Source organism: Haemaphysalis longicornis, unplaced genomic scaffold (genome assembly GCF_048455015.1).
Source record: "Haemaphysalis longicornis isolate Haplotype H1 unplaced genomic scaffold, Haemaphysalis longicornis Haplotype H1 scaffold_6, whole genome shotgun sequence".
NCBI lineage: Eukaryota > Metazoa > Arthropoda > Arachnida > Ixodida > Ixodidae > Haemaphysalis > Haemaphysalis longicornis.
In genome coordinates this window covers 212,310,749-212,335,099 of record NW_027526407.1, presented here as the reverse complement: position 1 = coordinate 212,335,099, position 24,351 = coordinate 212,310,749, and the positions used below count along the sequence as shown (strand labels likewise).

At 49.4% G+C, this 24,351-nt stretch overlaps 1 protein-coding gene across 1 annotated transcript in view; it reads right to left on the bottom strand.

The window, feature by feature from the left end:
• Positions 1 to 24,351, bottom strand: part of LOC144141351 (uncharacterized) — a 129,559-nt gene that overhangs the window by 58,834 nt on the left and 46,374 nt on the right. The window contains exons 4-9 of the mRNA XM_077672949.1: positions 24,058 to 24,109; positions 10,757 to 10,864; positions 9,843 to 9,891; positions 8,602 to 8,660; positions 7,512 to 7,547; positions 6,649 to 6,701 (exon numbers count right to left, since the gene is read on the bottom strand). Of these exons, the coding sequence (XP_077529075.1) occupies positions 6,649 to 6,701; positions 7,512 to 7,547; positions 8,602 to 8,660; positions 9,843 to 9,891; positions 10,757 to 10,864; positions 24,058 to 24,109 (357 nt within the window). The remainder of the gene's footprint in view (positions 1 to 6,648; positions 6,702 to 7,511; positions 7,548 to 8,601; positions 8,661 to 9,842; positions 9,892 to 10,756; positions 10,865 to 24,057; positions 24,110 to 24,351) is intronic.

Below are 24,351 nucleotides of genomic sequence, written 5' to 3'. Positions count from 1 at the left end.
AACTGCGTTCTGACCTCGTCAACGCAAAAGACCCCCTCTCACGCTCCAAGTTCCCAGGTGTTGTTTACAAGATTCCGTGCGCTGATTGCAAATCAGTGTACATTGGCGAAACGGGCAATCTTCACAGAAGATTAACGCAGCACCGGAACGACGTAAACAAGGGCCATGCAAGAACAAGCGCACTGGCGGAGCACTGTGAGAAAACGGGACACGTGGTCGACTGGGACGAGGCGAAAGTTCTGACAACCGAGCGCAATCTGTCTTCCCCATTGCTGCTCGAATCCCTCATCATTCACACGACGGCCGACACTATCAACAGAACAGACGGCAATCTGCACCGTATCTATGCCACCTCATTGCAACGCCTCATGCCCAATATATAGCTTCGCACATGCTCATTGTGATCAAGGTACCCGTAGGGGTACCGAAACGTCAAACCGCTTTTTTGACTTGGTCAGTGACACACGTTTCATCGTCACAACCATGATTTTACCTGGCCAGACGGTATTCCGTCAAACTCTGGACTATGTGAACATGAGCAGTAGCTCGGTCGTCGGAGAGGGCAGGGGCCAGCGTTCGACGCGTGAGGCGCACTCGTGTCACAGAACGCCGTGCCTTTATCGCGCGCACATCATCGTTGTCGTCTTCTGGCGACTCATCAGTATCATTCACAGAGCCTTTTTTTTTTGTTAAGTAGATAACACTTCAGGGTAAGCCCGGCTCCTCGTCGTAGATCGTCCGACGCCCCGCTACCTAGCCACCGCAGTCGCGCGCCAGCACGCTCCCGGTCAGGGGTGACGAAGCGATACACGGTTGAGATAGTTTATTACATCCAGTAACAGCTAGCACGCACTGTGGCTAGCTACTGCACGTGTCGACAAGACAGGGGATATGTGCAATGTGCTACTCAAGAAGGAAAATGAATAGTATTGCTTGATTCATCCTTCGGGCCAAAAGTGAAGATTATAATTGAACAAAAGGTTTATATGAGCAGAATCGTTCGAAACTTCCGGAACCGCTTGCACCTTGGTCGCACATGTCACCGTTAGTTAGCCCAAAGAAAACTGCAGGTACAGCCTTTTTAAAAATTTTCTAGGCCAATCCTAAGCCTTCTCGACCAAAAAGAATTCAAAGAAGCCGCTGTATCCTTAAATGTGGCAAAACTATTTTATGACAGTAAGAAAGAAAGGTGTTTTTCTAGCTTTCCCACATAAAAAGTTCCAGCCTTGATCGAGACGTAAACTTGTACATTAAATTTTTGCGGCCTGCGCGTTTCCGGCTTGGCCTAGAAAATTTTGGCAAGGACTGTACATTTGAGGCAACAATACGTAATTAATCGCCCGACCCCGGGTTCATTTGGTTAGAACCGTTCACTTGGTTGGTTTTTACGATAACAAGCGGAAATGAGTGGCGCATTAAAAAACCGCGCATTCAAAATGGCGCAGACAAGCTCCACAATGTGCGAGATGAAAGCAAGCAGAAATGGAACCGAACTCCCGCGCGCACGTTTCCAGGCAGAACAGCTTGACGGGTGGTAGCAAAGAGCGGAGAAGGGCAACACAGCCCCCGGGGTGAACCACTGCTCTGCACTTCCTGCACAGCTCTCACGTTGAGTTGTAGGTGCTTTAATTTTAAAGACGATAGTCATTCTTGGGCTACTTAAACCCAGACATTTTGGTCTGTCTGTCTGTCTGTCTGTCTGTCTGTCTGTCTGTATGTCTGTCCGTCTGTGACTCGATTTAGCCACCCGGCCAAAGTAAAACAGTGCCTGCGCAATAGTCTTATATAGTCACAGCTAAATCTACCCGTCTAAGTCCGGTGTAATGTTCATACTTGTCAACATTGTTGAAGAAGAACAAAACATTTCGCAAATATAAGACAACAAATTAATACAGAAGTGATATTTGCAGTGTTCCTTTATAGAAAATCAAAGATGCTCGACTTTTGCGAAAGTCAAGTATGACTTTTGCGAAAGTCATACATCAACTGCAGAAAAAAAATTCCCTCCACCGTCGCCTGCTGTCGCCCGCGCATCTATAGCTTCTGGCGCCATTTTAAGAAATCAACCGGCAACAGTTACGAAAGGTTCCACTAGATAGGTTGCACGTTCTGCTTCCAACGCACGCGGAGTAGGGAAACGCGGTTCTATAAACGATGAAGTAGGCCGCCTCGATTCACGCGTGTCTTCGCCGTGCGGCAGCGTTGGCATCGAGACACCCGGTTTGGAGCAGTGGAACGCGGGAAATTTAAAATGATTTAAGCAAAGCTGTAGCGTCTTTACATTGGGAGGAGCGCGACGCAAGAGGAACAACATGAGAGGTGAGCGGGAAAGCGAAGGGAGGCATTTACTTGGCAAAAGTCGATAAAGACTATCGTCTTTTGACGACATTTGCAACGAAAAGAGCAGATACGCGGCCAATTTTTTGCTACCGCGCCACCGTCACGCCACTGTCTGTTGTCATGGGCGACCGTCTTTCGGGCGATTTCTCGTCGAAAACGGTGCGCCAGTAGCCCCGTTTATATTGACCCGACGAGGGCGCGTTGTGTCTAAATAAACATGTTTTGTGGATTCAATCACCCCCCCGTATAAGCGGACGGGGTGGGTCGGACAGCCGTCGCGGCGAGTGCAGTCGACTCGGAGGCAGGGGCTGGGTTGGCTCGCTCGTCGGACTGAGTCGGCGGGCCGCGGGGAGCAGAATACAGCATTTGCGCTGTTCTAACGCGTGACGCACAGGTCGTGACGCGCAGGTAAGTTCGCACAAAAAAATTAAAAAAAAAACTTGACACTGACGGTACTGCGCAGATGGAAAAGGCATGATACCACGTATACTTCGAATAGGAAGATTTTATTTGGCGTATGCTTATCGAGCTCCTGCTGGAAATAAAGTTATAGCGGTAAACACGGAACCTGTTTGCGATTTCAAGTGTCCTGATCTTCATAATTTTAAGCGTACGGGCTAATTGCAGCAGCACAAAAAAGTGCAACAACTGACCAAGGAATGCGGCATATCATTGAGGAATGAGAGCGCCGAAATTTACTGACGTGGTGTTGACGGATAGCTTTTATTGGATTGAGTATGACTTAGCCGGGAGTTCGTGTCCGTTCCGCATGAAAATGCTGCTGGCCACTTTAAAGCCTATTTCGGTTTTGAGCCCGATTGTAACGGGCACACAAACATTAAGGCTACCTTTTAGCAAGACAGGGTGCGCGTTAGAATCGGGAAAATACGGCATCTCCTTTTCCGGGAACCCCTCTACTCCCCTCACCTCGATTTTTTGGGCGGGGTTCATATAAACGCGGGAGGGGTCGAAGTAGCTGAACTGGCCAGTCAACTCGACCCTTTCTCGTCGAGTCCATATATCCGGGGCTAGTGACGGCAGCACAAGCTCTATTTTTCCGTTATATCAAGGCGACAGAAACGACATAACAGCGCATTGGGGAAGACCATGCAACCGCAAAACTCGAATTTTTCCGACATTCAGCCAAAACCGAGCACAAAGTTAACAACGTGAAAGTTCACCACTAAAAACCCCCGAACGGTCTGCGTATCCCCCGAGAGCATGCGATCTTTAGGTGCCTGACGCTGCCGCGAAGGCCTCCGCGGCGCTGCTACTAGCACTTATGATGCAAGGGCATCGCCAAAGGAGCAAACTTTAAGGCTGCCGAGGAGGCTAAAAGAAGATTGCGATGGCGGTGGTGGAAGAAGAGCAGAGAAGGGAATATTGCCTAGGACCGCCGCCACCTGCAGCGGTGGCGGTTGTTGTGGAAAAATATTTTTATTCTAGCCCAGTAAAATAAATAAAATAAAGGTGGCTGGCCTCTTCACAGTTCAGAAAGACGCGAACGACTTCTGAAGCAGTAGCCCGGGAGAAAATTTATTTTTCGCCTGCCATAAGGGCAGCGCTACATATAGAATTGTACCAGCATAACAACATAAATATTGTAGTTTTTTTTTGGTGAGATGACATGTCATCCCCACGTTACAAAGGCGATACGCTTTACAGTCAATCAATCAATCAATCAATCAATCAATCAATCAATCAATCAATCAATCAATCAATCAATCAATCAATCAATCAATCAATCAATCAATGAATCAATAAATCAATGAGTCAATCAATCAATCATCGAAGTGATCACGCGTTTGTTCACTTCTGAAAGATGATGCAGTTTACTGTGGCATCTGGACTGTGCCTGACTACTTTCAAACTTAACCACCCTCAACTATATATAGGAAGAACATATCATGAGGCAATCAGGTTGTACTAAGAGGGGGGTGCCTAAGCTTTCCTGTTGTTTACTGCACGACCACTCCGTTCCGCCTTCATCGCAGTTTTGTACGTGGCGGTGCCGCGACGGCGGCACTGACCGCTGCGTGAATGACGCCTTTTTACTTTTAGGACGGTATTTTTTTTTTTCAGATGTTCCTGCACGTCCCATATACGCCTCGAGCGCGGCCTGTAGGGGCGCCACTGAAATCCCCCTAGCGGCCCGTTTCGAAAGCAGGCGCGGGAGTCCCCGGCCCGCTCCCCCCTGTCGCCGTTGCTTTTGGGGCTCGTTCAAGACAGCGATTTACCGTTTGTCCGCGTTCGAAATACCGAATAACGTGGAGAAGGCACTTTGTTTGCAAGCGTGGTGCGTTCACGAGAGTATAAACGTTTATGACGCGATCTTAGTGAGATCTATATGAGCGTCGGGCGTGTGTCACAGGCCGGCGTCCCGAAGCCAGCATTTGCATGCAGCTGATTGCAATTCGGTTGCCCTGAAATTTAGCGGCAGTGTCTCCGTAAGCAGTGTTTCCTCCGATGGTCATGTTGCGGCCATACACACTATGATGTAAATCGACTTTGTGCACTTACAAAATCCAGCGGAGCACTAATACCTAACAGCACGCCAGTTACGCCTGCCAATATCACATATCAGATATTTTATCAGTACTCTGAACAAGCCAATACGGCATAAATTTAACAAACATTGTACCAAAGAAGTACGATGGATAATGCAAAATTACACTCCGGAGTCAGCACACGACGACAAATTTAATGCTGGGTCGTCTTGTCCCGAGGTGAGCGCTCCAAAGATTTATCTGTTACATTTATTCTCCACGAGAAGCGCGAAGATGGGCTTATAGAGTAATCCGCGTCCGTGACCAAACTCTTCTTCGAAACATCGTCATATGACACAGGGAGACTGCAGAATCTAGCATAAACCGAAATCAGAGACCCTTATCAGATACGACACTCTTGCAACGAGCCCGTGTGTACGAGATTTCGGCGCACGTTAAGGATCTCCAGGTGGTCAAAATTAATCCGGAGCCCTCCACTACGGCGTGCCTCATCGTCTCCGTTGCGTCGGCGCGTTAAACCCGGCAATCAATCAATCAACTCTTCCAACGACACCTCGTATCGCTTGTTAACTGCCTACCCTGTATTCTTCAAAAAATGCGTCCGCCGAGTGGTCAGCCGTTCGTTGAAGGCGAAAAACAAACGAAAAGTTAACACGCCGCTTGTGTGTGTGGTTACTAAAACGTTCATTCGTTGATTTCGCTCCGCATTTGTAAACAACGATAGGTGAGCGTCGTCCTCCTCCCCCCCCCCCCCCCATGTCTTGCGAAATATCAGCGCATTTCGCATCTAGTTGGTATGGTGAATACCACCTTGCTCAAACAAACGTCTTTAGCATTTCAGAGGCTGCACTCGGTTTTTTTTTTCATTCCCGTACGACCATTCTATTTATTCCTGACTTGCAGACCATTCATTTTCCCGTGGTTTCATAACGTATACCTTGGTTCTTACTATAAGGCATGAGTGGGCACATATCTGACAATGTACAGCCTTTGAGTATACTTAACATTTTCGCGTGGCTTATACTCCCATAAAAGGCACAAGTTTTTGTCAGCTATTGGGTTATAACATCCCCGAAACATATTTTTCTACGACGTACATATTCGAAGCAAAGCCGCATTTGTTGTCTGCGCTGCAAAACGAACCAACCTCTTACAGTGCCAATATCAGGTCTAAACGAGGCGGCAATAAATATAATTCACTTGTGCTGACGTGTTCGAAGGTGACAGCGGTGATATGCTGCTGCTGTCGCCGAACCCCGCAAGAGCGGCCAAGAAGCGCGCAGAACCGCCTCCCCGGGTAGCTCTTGTTGGCGTTAGAGCGCTCTACCAAGACGCAGCTGTTGGTTTTAAATGACCTAAACGTGCAGGTAGCTTACAGACGTCACCATAACAAGTTGTTTAGTGCGCGGAAAGGCAAAGAGAAGCGAAAGAGAACCAAAACACTGCATGACCATCCATCAGCCACGCAGCACTAATCCCGCAAACGCCGCGGAGAAGCGGCGGCAGGCGGCGCAGCAATCGCGAATCTCGAGGCGTATAGTTAGCCCCGCAATTCCGCTGTGGCCGGCTTTGTTTAGGCAAATTTCCATGGTGCATTATTCTTCAGCTTCCGGGGCTTCAAAGCAAGCCGTAAAGTTTATGACCGAAACCCGCCACAACATCATAGGAGCGGTTGGTGATTGCTCCAGAACCCGTTTCGTAACAATACGGATTTTGCTTGGGAATTAGGTGGGTAGGCGAGAATGACGTCGCTATCAAACATTTGAAATCTAGCTCAACGCTAGTAGGTTGAACCACTTACCCTACACTTATACCAAGTGTCTCACACGGCACGAACTCGAAGCTTTTGTACATCTGCAATACAGAATAATGCGTGGTTTTTATTTTGTACGGTTGTTTCACTGCAACGTCATTATTGTTGTGATTGCATGACACTTTTCCCTTTTCGAACCTCCCTAAAATAATGATATGTTGGCGCTGGAGGTATTCTTAATAAATAAATAAATAAATAAATAAATAAATAAATAAATAAATAAATAAATAAATAAATAAATAAATAAATAAATAAATTCGAGCAGCATACAATGGCAAATGTGTGGTTAACCAGTTTTAGGGAATTGACCTCACTGGACTGCGTGCGAAGTTAAAGCAATGCATCACAAACTGCAGATGCAGCCACACCTACACTTTTATTCGTATACGTAACCGCTTGGAGCTGTGTCAAATGAAAGCGATAAATTTTACTTATATAGTGCATGATTACTCGGTAAAGAAGTTGTAAAACTTAATTTTCTACATCGTAGGTGCGTCTAATTGTGACAAGGAAGATTAATAGGCAAAGCTAGTGAAATCACACTCTAGTAAGCAGCGTTAAATTATTTTTGAGATTCAACAACAACCCTGGTGGCTGTAACACTCCACCTTTATAGCATAAATGCTTGCCCGTGCTAGGTGAAATAAAGGCCATTAGGTGAAATAAAGGTACACTAAACCCCGTACGTGCGGACAAATGGTAGTGTTAATTATATGTCATAATGAAAGCGTTATTTAGACCTTCGTTACTTCCGTTGTGCGGACGAGGTAGAATGAGATAATATTTTAGAAAATCACGATGACTGAAGTAAGCGTTTTTGTACATTCGGGAATTTTGGTGCCAGTACTTACCCCCAAGTGCCAGGTTGTGTCCAAGAACGTTGCATTCTGTGACCGAGTGAAGAATACTGGTTGTAAAGAACACTCCTGATTTACCTTTTTACATAAGGTGAACCCTACGCTGATTTCGCTTACGTTAGCAGTGAGCGCTGATGAGGGTAGCCGGAGCCATTCTATAGAAACTGAACAATGTCATGTGGCTTCTAGAGAACTGCCGTCCAGTAAACTTTGAGGGTGATTAATTACTGAAAACGACCTTATTCGTGTGATCTAGAGCTGCCCAAAGTGATAACGTTAATGACACGTCACTCCTGTTTTTTCAATCAAATGCTTTGCAGGAGTGGTGGTTGCGCCAGTGATAATACTCACAAACAAGTATAACAATCGATTCGATCCGTAGAAGTAGTGAAAGGCTAACGTAATTACGCAAATTTATTATACAATACTCTGATACAGCGTCCTGCACGGTGCGGGATTTTCCTGCATATGGGTAAAAATTCAGAATTCACAATTACTGCATTTACTAAGCAAGTTATATCTCGTTCATTTAGAAACTCCTTCATTTATAAAATGAACGAGTTGATACGAAAAAAACTGGGTGTCTTGAAGCCTCAGGTTTGCAAATGCAGAATATTGGGTCATCGAAAACAAATCAGGCAATAATTGGTTGCCAAGGGCATTGTACAGATACATTTCTCATGCATATTTAGGCTCTACTCTGTAAGTGAGCCATTTTATGGCTCCTCAATCACCATTTCATTTCAAATTCGACGTTCAGGGAAAGCTTTTGTATCATGGACGAAACGAGACAATAATTGAGAACCTAGGGTGCCGTACGACCTTAACATTGCAAAAGATGACAGCGCGTTTAGTCTTGTATGTCAAACAACCTCTCACAAACAAACTATAACGTTTATTAGTTACGCTTCAAAAATGGTATGGATAGATTTATTCATTTCAAGACCTACACTTTTAGCTAAACGCGTTTACAGAGCTAACTCAGGTGCTTTCGCCGAAGTAGGCGGTTTACTAGAGGGGTTTATTAGCTTTATGGTGTTTGCTTGAATAGTTGTTCGAGGCCTTACATCTGGGGTAAACTTACCCTGAGTGTCAGGTGAAACGATATCTTGTCCACTGCATACAGCAGGGACAGCAATATTTCTGGAAAATAACGTTAACTGGGTCAGAAGTTCTCTCTTTCAGACAGAGCGACAAGAATTTTAACAGCCCTTTGCCTTTCAAGGAAAAACGTTTGTGTAGTTGGTGTATCACAACGCTACTTAAAACCACACAGAAAACATAAATTCTTAATTCCTTTTGCAACGCAATAAAACTAAAACCTTTTACTTATCAGCTGCAGAATAAAGCCATTTTAAAAATAGTAAATTGGACCTGAGGGAGCTCCGAAGTGATTCTTAAATTATGGAAAAGGCCACGGTTGGGTCTGAAAAACGGTAGTAATTTACATCAGGAAACAGCGGGAAGACGTTCCGTTCCCAGGGTTTTTTCTACGTGACCAAACCTAGACCTGAATAATGCCACTCCATTGGAACCCCTAACACTCTTGCGACTGTGCAAAGGACGGGTCCATGGAGGGCAACTCTTAAGGTGACTAACAGGGTGTCCAGGTCCGCCCATTAGACCATGTGCGGCTAGATGGTTGAAGCCGAATGCAAAAGACCGAATGGACACCTCAGAGACTGCCTAAGAGGGGCTAGTGTGTCTCCCTCTGAGGTGAACAAAATTACCAGTATCAAGACGCCAGATTTAGGATTAGAAATACGGGAATGTTACAGAAATGGCTTACAATTTGGGTTTATGTTTGCGAAATACCCAAAAATAGGGTTGAGTGCTCAAGGACTTTCCATACTTGCACTCTAATGTGGGCCAAGTCATAGAGATTAGGGCACATTACGACAAAATCACCATTACCTGAAAGCGGATTGCATGATTCTAAACAAAAAAAAGTGGCCAAATAAATTTAAAACACCTATTATTTAATAGCAATGAAGCGAATAACAATTGCATTCGCTGCAAACGATGAATTGATTTAAAAATTCGAAATAAGCGCATAAAGAATATAGTCATTCTGGAGTGGCTGCGAAGAACGACAAACGAAGGGCCCTTCCGTCTTTTGTAGTCGCTAGTCGTCATAAAGAGCACATACCGTGTGACTAAAAAATGGCACGTAAGGATGTGAACTTCAGTGTAGATTCCTGCGTGGTACCTACGTTGCGCATGGAATAGGGGACGGCGTAAACACAGCTCGAGAAGGAATAAAAATGAATACAAAGAAGAGCAATATCATTGATATAGTTTGGTGAGGAAGGCGAAATAACCTACCGGCGAGTATTTCGTTTCCCAGAATGGAGTCACATGGACAGTACATTGCCTGAAAAGAAAGTTGCCACGTAGAATTTTCAATCGGTGTACAGAGGCGAGCAGTGACTACTGTGAATTTAGGGTGGGTGTCGTAGGAAATTCTGGTTCTGCTTCATGCGACTCGTCGGGAACGCCAATGTTGTGACATGGGTTGAGTTATACAACAAAGGCAACATAAATCCCCGATTGATTAAAAAGAGTTCGACTTTAAAGCTCAATAAATTCTGTTTCTAGACTAACAATTAGCTTTTTTTCTTACAATTCCGAAGCACTGAAGCCGGAGTACACCGGGTGTGATCACGCACGTGGTTTTCATTCGTCTCAACATTTGAGAAAATAGATAGGCTGCAAGAAGCTAGGCTCCGTGTCCGTGTTCCTATGAGAATTAGGAGACATTTGTAACTGTAGAGCCTGTACGCGCACAAGTCGAGGGTATTCGGCGAAGTATAAGAAGCACTCGTGGTGTTTTCCCTCGTTCTAGGTCACTGTGCTTTGTTTAGCGCTCTCAGTCTTATTATGAACGCCAAAAATTCTGTCGTTCTTGCCACATACATGTTCGTTATAAAATATTTTAACAAAATACGAGAACCAGGGCACACGCTAAACGAGGAAGTTGTGGCACTTCTCGTCGTGGGTAATAAAGGCAAAAAAGACTACCGAACAAAATACGCAGCCAAGCTTTCCCATGGCAGTTCATGAATTTTCAGAGTTTCGCCCAAAATATGAATGGAACAAACCTTGTTTTGATTGTTTCACTCAAGGCATTTTTTATGAGGAAATTTACTTTAGTCAATGCCTAAATGTTGAGCGTCACGCACTGACATCTTAGATAAACCAGTTGTTCACAATGATCACAGCAAGGTTTTAGTACTTACGGCAACTAGGCTGGGGCATTGCAACAGAGAGGCAACAGCAGTTCTGAGCATGTGTTTCTTGAGGAGAACTCGCAGCAAAAGCCGACCTTTTCCTTGTGCGGTTTGTACCTGCGACCGGATAACAGGAAAAAAAGTATTCCTATACCTGTGCCAGCCAAAGTGTGCGGTACATATTTATCTTTAGTTCATTAAGATAATCAGGATTGGGCATTCTCCTACACTCTCGTGGGTTAAGGTAGTGAACCTTGGAGATATGGCCTGCTGCTTTCGGCACTGTTTCATAGGATTTGACTTTAGGCGTAAACTAGAAAAAAAAGGAGTCATCGGAGGGTCTCTCAGTGATGGTGTGTCCCTTGCTCTAGGAAACATCACGACACATCGACACCGTGGTCACGTGGACATCCATATTATCGTCCCTTTAAACGAAATATATGAGTGGGAGACGATTATGGGAGACAATAAGTGTCAATTAGAGTTCGCCACCTGAAGGGTCCTCTCTATACTGCCAAGCGGTACATATTCGATGGTTCGATATACCACGTCGATAGAGCCAAACCTGCGGTACAACGTCTGCATTAGTGCTCCCGAACTACCACCTACCTGGCCGCTGGACAGGGCTCCAGTCAACAATTGGTGGAACAAAATTTTGAAGATATAAAAAATAAGAAGAATATAAAATAACTACGGAAAATGGCAAACCGTGTAACTACCTGCATTTCTACAGTAATGCAGATTTTGCGAAAGTTTCAAATGTAATAGTTATTATATAATGTAAATGGAGATAATTGGTCGTACAAAATTTTGAAAAACTAGAAAATAAGAGACATGTTCAAAAAATACGGAAAATGGCAAAACTTATAACGCATGGCATTTCTACAATAAGCAGATTTTGCGAAAGTACACTTGCAATCGTTGCAATATCACGAATGGAGATAATTCGTTCGCACAAATTTTCGAAAAAATAAATTACTCCCACCTCTCCTCGCGGGAACTCCTGTGTAGACGCGACGCATAGGGGGTTCCGTTGTTGTTTCCATTAGGTTGATTCTCCCATCACGTGAAACGTGCCGTGAACCCCCTGCTGCGGCTATGACGCAACATGGCGCAGCTATGACGCAACACAATCCAACACAATCCACATTAATCCAATCCAATCCAAATCCAATCCAATCCAATCTAAGCCAAGCCAAGCCAAGCCAAGCCAAGCCAAGCCAATCCTTTCGAATCCAATCCAATGCCCCTCGCGAGAGAGTGTTCGCTATCGAAGAGGAGAGGGGGTGTGCGGCGGACAGCGCAGCTCGCGCGGCGAGGAGAATGGGGGAGGGGTGTGGACGGACAACAACAACGCCGTATGGAGGGACAAGGCGAGTGAATGAGATGCAGTCGCACCTAAAAAAATAAGAAAAAAATTGGCCGCGTATCTGCTCCTTTCGTTGAAAATGTCGTCAAAAGACGATAGTCTTTATCGACTTTTGCCGAGTAAATGCCTCCCTTCTCTTTCCCCCTCACCTCTCATGTTGTTCCTCTTGCGTCGCGCTCCTCCAAAGGTAAAGACGCTACAGGTTTGCTTAAATCATTTTAAATTTAAATTCCGTACGGCGAAGACACGCGTGAATCGAGGTGGCCCACTTCATGGTTTATAGAACCGCGTTTCCCTACTCCGCATGCGTTGCAGGCAGAACGTGGAACCTATCTAGTGGAACCTTTTGAAACTGTTGCCGGTTGATTTCTTAAAATGGCGCCAGAAGCTATAATGGCGCGGGCGACAACAGGCGACGGTGGAAGGAAATATTTTTTCTGCGGTTGATAAAGTATTTAATCTCGCAAAAGTCAAGCATGTATGATTTTTTATCAAGGAACACTGCAAATATCACTTCTGTACTAATTTGTTGTCTTATGTTTGCGAAATGGCTTGTTCTTATTCAACAATGTTGACAAGTATGAACATTACACCGGACTTAGACGGGTAGATTTAGCTGTGACTATATAAGACTATTGCGAGGCACCGTTTTGCTTTGTCCGGGTGGGTGAATCGAGTCACAGACAGACAGACGGACACACAGACATACAGACAGACAGACAGACAGACCAAAATTTCTGGGTTTAAGTAGCCCAAGAAAGATTATCGTCTTTAATATAAAATGATTACGGAAAAATGGAGATGGAGTAGATACAAGCTCGTTTATTCCAACTTGGTTAATTCTAACTTCCGGTTAATTCGAACTGCCCCGGCGCAGCCCTATATATTTGAATAGGGGAAACTCCCCATAATTCCAACGCGTCGCTCTCCAGAGTTGTCATGTCGAACTGGGATCCACTGGTTTGCGCCGCTCATCGGAGAAGGAGTCAGTCCAGAGAGATTAACAAAAACGTGATGTGGGCGAGGCGGTACATTATGCTAAAAAACTACTCGATGCTAAAATAGGGACGAAGAAACACGTAACACACAACAGAGTGCCAAACTTCGAACTAGATTTTATTGAAAAAAGACGCTGCTAAATCGTGCGTTCACAAAGTGGAGGCTAGCTTCCACGACAGGATGTTGTGGCTATGCCGGGCCCGATTCCCTTCTTTTCTGATTTCTAGCGTGTGTGAAGCTCTTCTCCAAAACGAGCGGGGAAACGATAGTCCTGACGATAGGCCGAAAAGAAAAAAGATGCACGTCATACCGTATCTACCCAAAGTGTCGCACAATATAAAAAAAATGGCGCGAATGTGCCGCGTAAACATCGTTTTCAGTGCCCCCGAAATTCTATCAGAAGTATGACTTTTAATGAGTAAAAATCACAAGGAAATCCAGAACCCTGTGCAAAAAACAATGCTGTTCACTACACAGACTGCAGCATGGGTGTAGTTTACGAAATTCCCCTGAGCTGCAAAAAAGTGTACATAGGGCAAACTGGAAGGTGTTTCAATAAGAGGGTGAGGGAGCACAACTGGACAGTTGCAAATATTGCTGGTGGCAACCTTTCTGAGCACTGCAAAAGACTCAATGTAGCCCCCTGCTAGATAGGACAGAGGTTTTGCGGAGAGCAATAGGAAAGCTTGAGCGCGAACTTCTTGAAGCACATTTTATAATCAGACAGGCAGGGGATAACTGCGTTAGTCCTCCGTCCATATCACTGTCAGATAAAGAAGTGGCCTTTTTAAAGCAAAGCTATTTACCTCTACCAACCAAGGGTTCTTTCGCGACCGTTGGTGTCACCAGAAAACTCCAGCGAACAAATAAAAGAATTTACTGGCACCGCCGGGAATCGAACCTGGAACTAATGGACTAATAAAGTGAGAGTCTAATAAAGTGAGACTAATAAAGTGATAGACTAATAGAGACTAATAGAGATAGACTAAAATGAGACTAATAAAGTGAGAGCCCGTTGTGTTACCGATTTAGCTACGAGCCCGCGCGAAGACGGGGAAGACAGGTGGTGTACTCACCAAGCACATCTGCGGGTTTGCCCCCTGCGTTCTCGCTGAATGACAGGTGAAAGCATCACGCGACCACTCACACCCGTCTTGAGAACCGGTGTGCACCTTGCTCATGTGCTAAGAGTAACAAAAATTAAAGGAAGCTCACACCAATGCATGGTATCTCACTTCAATGTGTTAAAGCCTGTGGCCTCCAGTGTTCACGTAAAAATCACAGCTCCTTGTCGTCCGCCCTCACGCCAAATCAAGGAATACATTCAAATACTCCTTGATGGCCAGGACATCACTCCAAGCACCAGCATCAAGATCCTGTGGGGGCGCTGCGAGCGTTCGGAGCGATCGGACGCACCTCACGTCGGCTCCATGCGGAATAAAGATTTTCGGGGGTCCATCTTGCCCCAACTCGACCGAAAAGGTGTGTAGAGTTTCAGTTAGATCTTAGGTTCGATCGACTGAAAGAATTTTGAAAATCGGAGCATTTTTGGGCATTTTACGCCCATAGTTCTGAATTCAGCGTGGCGAGTCAGCTAGGCCTAACAGGCCAGCTAGGCTTAGCGGCGGCTCCGGCCGCCTCGGACAGCGCCGTCGGCTTCGCTGCGTGCGAAATGTCGTCGCCGGGACCCTCGTCGGCCATGGATGTCACCCCGTCCGGGGACCGAAGTGAATTTTTGGATCGCGGCTCGGGCCGCACGGTGATTGCAGTCAACGGCACGCCGCTCGACGAGTCGTCGGAGAGCCACGCCGGATGGGTGATTGCGACTCGTCGCGGTCGCCCCACCACGAGGGAGCAAGTCGAGCCCCAGCAGCAGGCCCGACAGCCCGGTAAGCGAACCTCATCCCAACCTACGAGGGCGCAATTCACCCAAAAGGTTAACGCGGCTTTCGCGGGAGCGGCACGCATGCCCAACGTGCCGCAGGGCGAGCACAAGGTGGTCGTTAGGCCTCGTGGCGGGCTGCTAGTAAGCAAGCCGGACCCGCTCGAATTGATTAGGGCAGTGGCGGCGGTGGCCAGGATAGAGTTGAGTGCATTTCGAACGGACACTGCGTGCCCGAACATCGGTCAAAATATCCTGGTGATCAGTACTCCCAGCGAAGAACGCGCCGGGAAGTACGACCGAGTAAGAGAGATTTCTCTCGGGGGTCGAAACTACGAGGTGTTTGCTTATAGGGCCGCACCCGAAAACACTACAAAGGGAGTAATTGGCAATATCTCCCAGGCCTATTCGTCAGAAGAAATCACAGAATGCGCTGTGCATGATCACAACCCCACGGTTATCGCGGCGCACAGGATCGGCGGCTCCCGGGCAGTCATTGTGCTGTTTCAGGGGGTCAAAGTCCCGTCGCATGTAAATTTCGCGGGTCTGTGGGTGCGGTGCAGGCTCTATAAGCAACACAAGGAAGTGTGCCGGACGTGCGGGCAACTTGGACACCGCAAAGATGTCTGCCCGCGGCCGGACGCCAAAATTTGGTTCGCGTGTGGAAAGCCCAACCCAGGGCCGAACCACGAAAATGAATGCCGACCCCGTTGCAAGTTATGCGGCGGCCCGCACGCTTCGGGCACCGGTAACTGTCGAAATAAGTACAAGACTCCCCTCCTGGTCCGCCAGCGCGAACAAGAGCGCAAGATGGCGGCGGAAAAGGCGGCAAAATCCGGCCAGACAGGCAAGGTCCGCTTTCCTGGAAATGGAGAGTTCCCGAAGCTTGGAGAACAGGAAACACGTCACGAGAGCCGCAGCAAGAGCCGCGAGCGCGGGAAGAGCGGCGATAGGCAGAGGAGCCAGTCGCGTGACGTCGGCCGGAAGTCGTGGGCTACGGTCGCCACGTGCGGCGGCGGTAGCGGAGCGCAGCAGCAGCGCAGACGCTCGCGCACGCCGGCAAGGAAGCAGGACGATCCGATGACGGCCAAGATGTCGCAGTTGGAGAGCACTATCAAATTGCTGCAAGAGACGATCAAGCAGCAACAGGAAGTCATCAACAAGTTAACGACTGCCCAGCAGCAGGCGCCGGCCACGTGGTCGTTTGGTGCGACGCCCGCCCGCGACTTTAACGGCGCTGGGCGCCAAGCCCGCCGGTCAGTCGCCGCCGCCGCCGCCGCCATCGCCGCCGCTGCCGGTGACGACGAAAGCGAAGCCACCCCCGCCCAAGGTGCGAAGACGAGCCGCCATCATAGACTCGGACAACGAGGAAGACGGCCCTACGACCATGAACGAAGACGCCGCGGAAACGGCCTCGACGGCCGGCCGCCCCGCGGACGACGGCATCAGCTACGCGATCCGCATACGCCAAATCAACAAGAGACTGGACAAGCACGACCGCGAGATCAGGACCCTGAACGAAAAGGTGACCCGGACCGACGAGAGAGTGGGTCGCCTCGAGGTCCGCATGGAGAAGGGATTCGCCGAGCTCCGCCAGGAGATGTCGGAGATGAAGCACTCCATCGTGGAATAGTTGAAACAGTTCATGATGGGCTGGATGAACGCCGCCGGCCAAGGAACCCAAACGCCACCGGAAGCTTCGCCGCGTCATGGATAGAGGGCCCCAAGGAGATCAATTGGTGGTGTGGCACTGGAACGCAAAGGGGCACCGGTGCCGCAAGGCAGTGTTGCAACAACACCTGCGATCGCTTGACCCAAGGGAGCTTCCCGACGTGATAGCGGTCCAGCAAACACACGCAGAGGACCCGAAAGTGACGACTTTGCCCGGCTACCGTGCATACGCCTGTCCGCCCAGCGCCCGGACCTGTGGGAACGGCGCGGCGCAGGGCGTGTGCACGTTCGTCCGCAAGGGAATCACGAGCGTCAACCACGAAAAGTTCCTGGGCAACAGAGACTCCGCCATCGAACTCTGCGTCACAGAACTGGTGATCGCGGGCAAGAAGGGACGGAATAAGAAGAAATACTCGACCACGGTGTTTGTGGCAAATGTATATAGTAACCCACAGCACGGAAAACAGCGCTTCAAAACGTTACTGCACAAGATCCGCGACGCGGCCCACGGGGCGAACGCGGCGGCGGTGGTGTGCGGGGACTTCAATGCACAGCACGAAGAACTGGGATATACACGCACCACGGTGAAGGGACGTTACTTGTTGGAGGACGCCGGCGAGGCGGACTTCGAGCTACTCACCAACCCGACGCAACCAATGCGCATCGGAACGTCGATTGCCCGGGACACCAACCCCGATCTCGCCTTCGCGCTCCTGCCTCGCGGCGGGACGGCGCGGTGGCGGAACACGGGTTGCAACCTGGGCAGCGACCACTACATTCTCGAGGTGACGATCCCGCTCGGCCACGCGCGGGCGGACGGCGAAGTCAACAAGAAAACCAGGCAGAACTTCATGGACTGGCACCAGTTTCGAGAGACAGATCTGGGAGAGATCGAGGACCGCGACCGGTGGGCGGCCAACCTGGTCGCCGCCGCCAAGGATGCGACGACCGAAGTCAAGGTTCCGGAGGAGGCGGACAGGGTGGACCCGCGCCTCGCACATCTCATAGAAGCGCGACGATCGTTACAACGCAGGTGGAAGCGCCAGCGTCACAACCGCACGCTGCGCAAGCGGGTGGCGGCTCTCGGTCGCGAGATCGAACGCTACAGTCGCCAGCTGTGCGCGCAGCAGTGGTTCGCGCTGTGCAGCGAGGCGGACGGCCAACTCCATCGGGGTGGGACGTGGAAACTCCTACGTCACCTCATGGACGAGACCCAAAGCAAGGAACACCAGAGACATCGGATGGCGCAGATTCTCCACGCCGCGGCCGGCCAGCTGGGCGAAGAGGAGATGCACCGGAGACTGAATGACAAGTACCTTCCGTCGACCCCGCACGAGGAACACCCGGAGTACGCGGGCGCCCCAAACCCGACCCTCGATCGCGACATCGAAGAGTGGGAGGTGAGGCAGGCGACGCAGGCACTGAACTGCCGGTCTGCCGCTGGACCCGATAAAGTCACGAATAAGGCGCTGCGCAACATGAGCGACGCGGCCGTCTCGTCGCTAACGAGATATTACAACAAGTGCTGGAACAGTGGCCGGCTGCCTCCGCAGTGGAAGACGGCCAAGACGATCCTGCTCCCGAAACCAAACAAACCGCCGGGGATAGAGGGCCTGCGTCCCATCTCGCTCACGTCTTGCGTGGGCAAGCTGCTGGAACACGTCCTCAACACCCGGTGGCAGCGTTACTTGGAGGATGGCAACCACTACAGGGACGCCATGCTGGGCTTCCGGTCGCGACTGGGGACCCAAGACGCGATGTTGCTGTTGCAAAGAGAAGTTCTGGAGCCCCCCGGAGGGGTACCGAAGAAGGACAACCGAGCCGCCCTGGGCCTGGACCTGCAGAGTGCCTTCGACAAGGTGAAGCACTCGGCGATCCTGGCCCAGGTGACGAAGCTGAACATGGGACAGCGAACCTATGACTACATTCGCTCCTTCCTGACCCATCGCACGGCCAGGCTGGAGGTGGGCGGAGACCGACTGTAGGAGAGAGAACTGGGCAGCGTGGGCACTCCGCAAGGCTCGGTCATATCTCCGCTCCTCTTCAACCTGGTCATGATCGAGGTGGCGAACCGCCTCGAAGCGCTGGGACCGAAGATCAAGTACTGCCTGTACGCGGGCGACGTCACCATTTGGGCGACGGGCGGCAGCGACAACGAAATCGAGACCGGACTGCAGGCTGCGGTGGACGCCGTCGAGGCCGCGCTCGAGGGCACGGGCCTCCGGTGTTCGCCGCAGAAGTCCCAGCTACTGATGCTGCCCCCGCCGGGGCGCTGGAGGAAGCGGGCCGCCGAGGAGGCGGAACGCAACATCGTAGTTCGAGCCGGGGACGGGACACCCGTCCCGCACGTCCATGGTCTGCGGATCCTGGGGGTGTACGTGGACGCCCACCGCACCAACGGCACGGCTGCCCGACACATAACGACGAAGATGGGGATTGCGACGCGCCTGATGAAGCGCGTGGCGTTCCGTCGAGGGGAATGCGAGAGGCGAGCCTCCTGCGTATGCTGCAGGCCTTCGTGGTCAGTCACGCAGCGTACGCGGGAGCGTTCCACCACTGGACGGAAGCGGAGCGGCAGCGGATCGACGTGGCCATCCGCAAGGCGTACTCGGGAGCCCTGTGCCTGCTGAACGGCACCAGGACGTCGGCCTTGCAGTCTCTGGGGGTGCACAACACACTCTCGGAGATCAGCGAGGCCCAGAGAACAGCCCAACTGGCGCGCCTGGGCTGGCGCGCCACCTTCGCGGTGGTGGCGGTGACCGCCGCCACGGGGGAGCTGAAGACCGCGTGCAGCGTGTGCGTTCGGGGAGCGAGCCAGGCGGAGGAGGTGGCAATCGCCTGGCCCTGAGCGCCCCGGGTGTGCACACGATCCTGAGCGACAGCAAGACTGCAATCCGCAACTTCGCCAGAGGAGCGGTGTGCAAGGCTGCAGCGAGGATCCTGAGAGAGGACCGGGGGACGACGCCGGTCACGCTCAAGTGGTACCCGGCCCACGCGGGCCGAGACCTGACACCAGACGCACCGAACCGCAACGAGGAGGCGGACGCCGCGGCCCGTGGTCTCGCCACGTGCCGGGACGCGGCGGCCCTCGCTTCCGAAGAGGCGGCGACAGTAACGGCAGAAGAGGATCCCCTGACGGACTACGGCGGAATCCTCAAGTGGCACAGCGAACAGCGACGCAGCTTCCCGCCCCCACACCGGGACTTAACCAGGTGGGAGGCGGTGAGGCTGCGCCAACTACAAACAGAGACGGTGTTGACCCCGGCGCTCGCGCGCCACGTGTGCCCGGAACTCTTCGAGAGTGAGGTGTGCAGCATGTGTGCGCAAGCGACGGCTACCTTGGCCCACATCATGTGGGGCTGTGACAGTGTTGAGGACGGTGCGTACCCGCCGCGTGTGAGACAGTGTGTGGGCTCTGCGGAGCCGAAGGACCAGAGATGGGCCGTCCAGCAGCTCGAGGCAGCTCTGGCCCTGCAGAGGCAAAAAGGGAAACCCTAGAGGGAGCCCGAGTAGTCCGAGCGGGGCCGGGGCACGGTAGCCTCGGGATCTAGGCCCGACACACGCCTATAGGACTGTAGACGCAGTGTAAGACGGGGGAGCACCTCGCCCTGCGTGGCCGGATTTGCTCCCTCCCATGCCGGACGCTTTGAATAAAGTCTTTTCTCTCTCTCTCTCTCTCTCTCTCTCAAGATCCTGCGCCTACATCAGGCTAACACCAAGAGTGACGTCTCCATGCAGCGCCTCAAAAACAGCATTAATCAAATCATACACATGATCAGGCAAGTTGCCACCAAGAAGCGAGGCTTAAAAGAATCCGGTACCTTTCGAATAATTGAAGCTTTTGTCCTCTCGAGAGTCACTTGCGTCAGCCCCCTGTCTTCTTCTCGACAAGGAAGACATAGAGATGCTTAATATAATGATTAGAAAGGCGGTCGAGCAGGCCATTTATCTTCTCATGAGTGCGTTCAAACAGAGGCTGCTTGGCATGGGGCTCCACAACACGGTGGAAGAGCTGATAGAAGGCCATCTTTCTAACCAGAAGGTCCGACGCAGAACTGCGGTGGGTAACCGCATGCTTCACCAGATTGGCTTGGCAGCCCAGAATGTCACTCTGCTTGACGTACTCGCAGACTCTTGGCGACTAAAACAAAAGATGCTTCCTTTGCTTAGAAATATGAACCCCTCACATGACGAGGGTCACCGAAAAGCACGGGCTCAAGCGCTAAACACCACCCTGGGTGGGGATAATGCAGTTATCTACACAGACGCCTCCAAACATCGAGGGCAGCAATACGCCATCATCGTGGCTACCTCCAGAACCAACCTCCTTGCGTGTACCTCGCTTAGGACCCAAGAAATGATAGCAGCAGAAGAGGCAGCCATCACCTTGGCTCTCAATCAACCAGGGGTTCGGAGGGTAGTCACCGATTTCCAGCAAGCCCACTGGAATTACCAGTCGCGTTGGGTGTCTTGACCTGCAGTGCGCGTGCTAAAAAAACCACTCCCCAAACTGTTCCATTCAGCTCATCTGGACGCCCCCTCACGCTTCAATGGAGGGAAAAAAATATCCCACCCAAAAAGCCTGCGCTTTTACCTCCCGTGCTATGGTGCTGCACGAGGACAGTCACCCGCTTGCCTGGTTCAGGGACATAAACCAGCATTATTGCTTTCTGAGACAGACCGTACCTTCGCCTTATCCAGACCTTTCGAGAGAACAACAAACTACCCTACGGCTCACGCAATCCGGGCTCCTCCCCACAGCCTACGCGTCTTCACTTAATGCATCCCAATCGCAACGACGCTGAATGTAAATTTTGCTCAGAAGTAGGAACACTCCGCCCCGTAACCGGGGTGCGCGACTTTAGCCCTGAGCACCCTTCTCGCTTACCGTCAACTACCCAATACGAGCAATGGGAGATGCTGCTGTCCATTCCCTCTCTACCTACCCAGCCTCAGCGGGTGGACAGAACACAGGCCGCGCGAACTGCATATGGGCCCCACAGAAGAAGGAATCACTCCCCAGGGCTGCACTCTGGACCGTTCTGAAATCTGAACAGAAGTATTTCTTCCGCCTCCTTCTCCTCTGCCGCAAATCTCGTCGCTTCCGTCCGCGGCGCAGAGACGGAGAAGTCACATCGTCTAACACCGGGTTGGAGCTTACTTTAATTTTATAAAAAAAAGTTTCCACTCTTGTGCTACACCAATAAAACTCTACCAAACACCGTTCATGCATCATGCATTGATTTAACCTTACCAAGAATATCTCTTTGAAGTAATAAATGCTGTGGTTAAGTGCATTTCACTTGTCTCTGGTCTTACTATTTGTAGAGCGATGCGAGTGAATTTAAGGGGCGTCGCATGGGTAATCGTTATGGGTGCCGTTTACAGCTTTGCTTTCCAACCACATTCACGGGGTGGATTGGCTCGATTTTTTAAAGTGGCCTTTTTACTGGATTTTCGCCTCACATAGCTTTTATTGTTTTTGTTTTGTGTATATAAGCAGCGTCTTTTTTCAATAGTTGGAAGTTCGGCACTGTGTTGTGTGTTACGTGTTTCTTCGTCCCTGTTTTAGCAGGATGCAGCGAAAGATGGCAATTCATTGAAGATTGCGGACACTTTTGGGCAATGTCCGCACGGGGTGGCAGTGGCATGGCGTCATCGCCTTCGTGAAGCACTTGTCAACATGCAATCAGCCCAGTTTATGGCACTTCTTGGGCGTCCCGGTTTTACTTTCTTGCTGCAGCCCTTTAGAGTTCGTTGGTTGGGAGTATGTTGGAAACTACATAGAAGAAAAAGACGCAGATCCTGGCCTATACCCATGTTTTAATATCTCATGTCTCTAAAATTACCATTTTAAGGAGTTGTTCGCTATTTTCGCCATTAAATTTCAGATCAGATACGAGCGGTCCCGCCTCAACTGCGTCCGCGAAATTATTCCCACGTGCTTAGCGTTGTCACCTATTGTTCTCAGTAAAGATTTTATTCATTCATTCACTCTTTGCGGCACATAGCTTTTAGTATTTTTGTTTTGTGTATATAAGCAGCGTCTTTTTTTAATAGTCGGAAGTTCGGCACTGTGTTGTGTGTTACGTGTTTCTTCGTCCCTATTTTAGCGCCGAATCATTTTTTTGGCAGAGTGATTACAATGTGTTGCAAATCCAAACCAAACGAAATTTACTACAGATGCAAAACAACTAAACAAAAAACAACAGCGTAGCGCACACGCTGCGCTGCTGGACAGCTTAGTTCGCTTCCGCCGCGGTCACCGCGGCGCGGCCGCCGTTCGTTATTCAATTTCTATTCAAACAAAGATTATTTACAAAATCAGCTGCAAGAAACGTTTACTAGCGCATACTGCGCGTTAGGCAGTCCAGAGGTGGTTTTTGTGTGTTGTGCCCGCGCAATGTGGCGCGAAGTCCATTCATTCTAGCGCCCACCCGCTAATTCTAACTCCGCTTAACCAACCACTGTATGGTCCCCTTCGTGTTCGAATTAACGAGCTTTACTGTAATTGGTGTTGAAAAAGATATTCGAAAACAAAAATTGAAAAAAAAGGCCAAAATGGCAAACCGTATAACAACCTGCATTTCCACAATAATGCAGATTTTGCAGAACTTTCGCCAATATTTGTTATATTAGCGAAAATGAAATAATTGTTAGTTAGAAGCTTCGAAAGGCTAAAAAATAAAAAAAAATATAAAAATTACGGGAAATGGCGAACCGTGTAACGCCCTGCATTTCCACAATAATGCAGATTTCCCCAAAGTTCCAAATGTAACCGTTACAACAGCGTATAAGGAAAGAATTGGTTGAACAAAAGTTGAAAAACTAAGAAATCAGAAAAATAATAAGCTTGCAAATCACATAACGCCCTGCAAATAAAATGGCAAATCGTATAACGCCCTGCATTTCCACAATAAAACAGATTTCCCGAATGTTCCCCTTCCAATCATTATGATACCGTAAAAGGAGATAAACGGTCGGACAGGATGTAGAAAATAAAAAAAGTGACTGTAAAAACACTCGAGACAAGCGACATAAGAATGCTACGCATTAGTAGATAATTCTCTGAGATTCTCAGAATTATTTTTGTTCTAAGTGCAAATGATGCTTCTTCTTGTTGTAGATAAATAGCTGTGATACGTGTATTGATCTTCGTTGTAACGGCAACTTTGGAGCTTATTTTGCAACTACGAGGTATTTCACTTTCACAAATCAGTTACACTCAAACCAACCATGACCCTCGGAGCCTTTGCTAGCGTCCAAAGGCAGCGTTTGTACTCTCAATGCATGCTGCGAAAAACGGTAAAAAATACATAGTTTAACTGTTATTTTCTTATGGTTTGCTTGTTTTCACGTAGAAGTAAAAACCATAAAAAAGCTGCTCACCTTCTTGAAATCTTTCACGGTCTGAATGGACATCGCCAGCCGCAGTGGCAACCTGAACATTAACAACACAAAACGGCTAACAAAACGCAACAAACGGCTAACACTACGGCCAACAAAACACAAAACGCGCAGTAGCAAAAGCAGCTTACAACATTGATTCTGTTTGATTATTACATATAACAAACCCTAATGCAGGGGAGTTAGAGGGATAGGCGGGGGCTCATAACAGACAAAGAATTTTAACAGTGATCGAATTGGGGTCCCAGGTGTGTATCGTAGCGTAGTAAGAGCGCC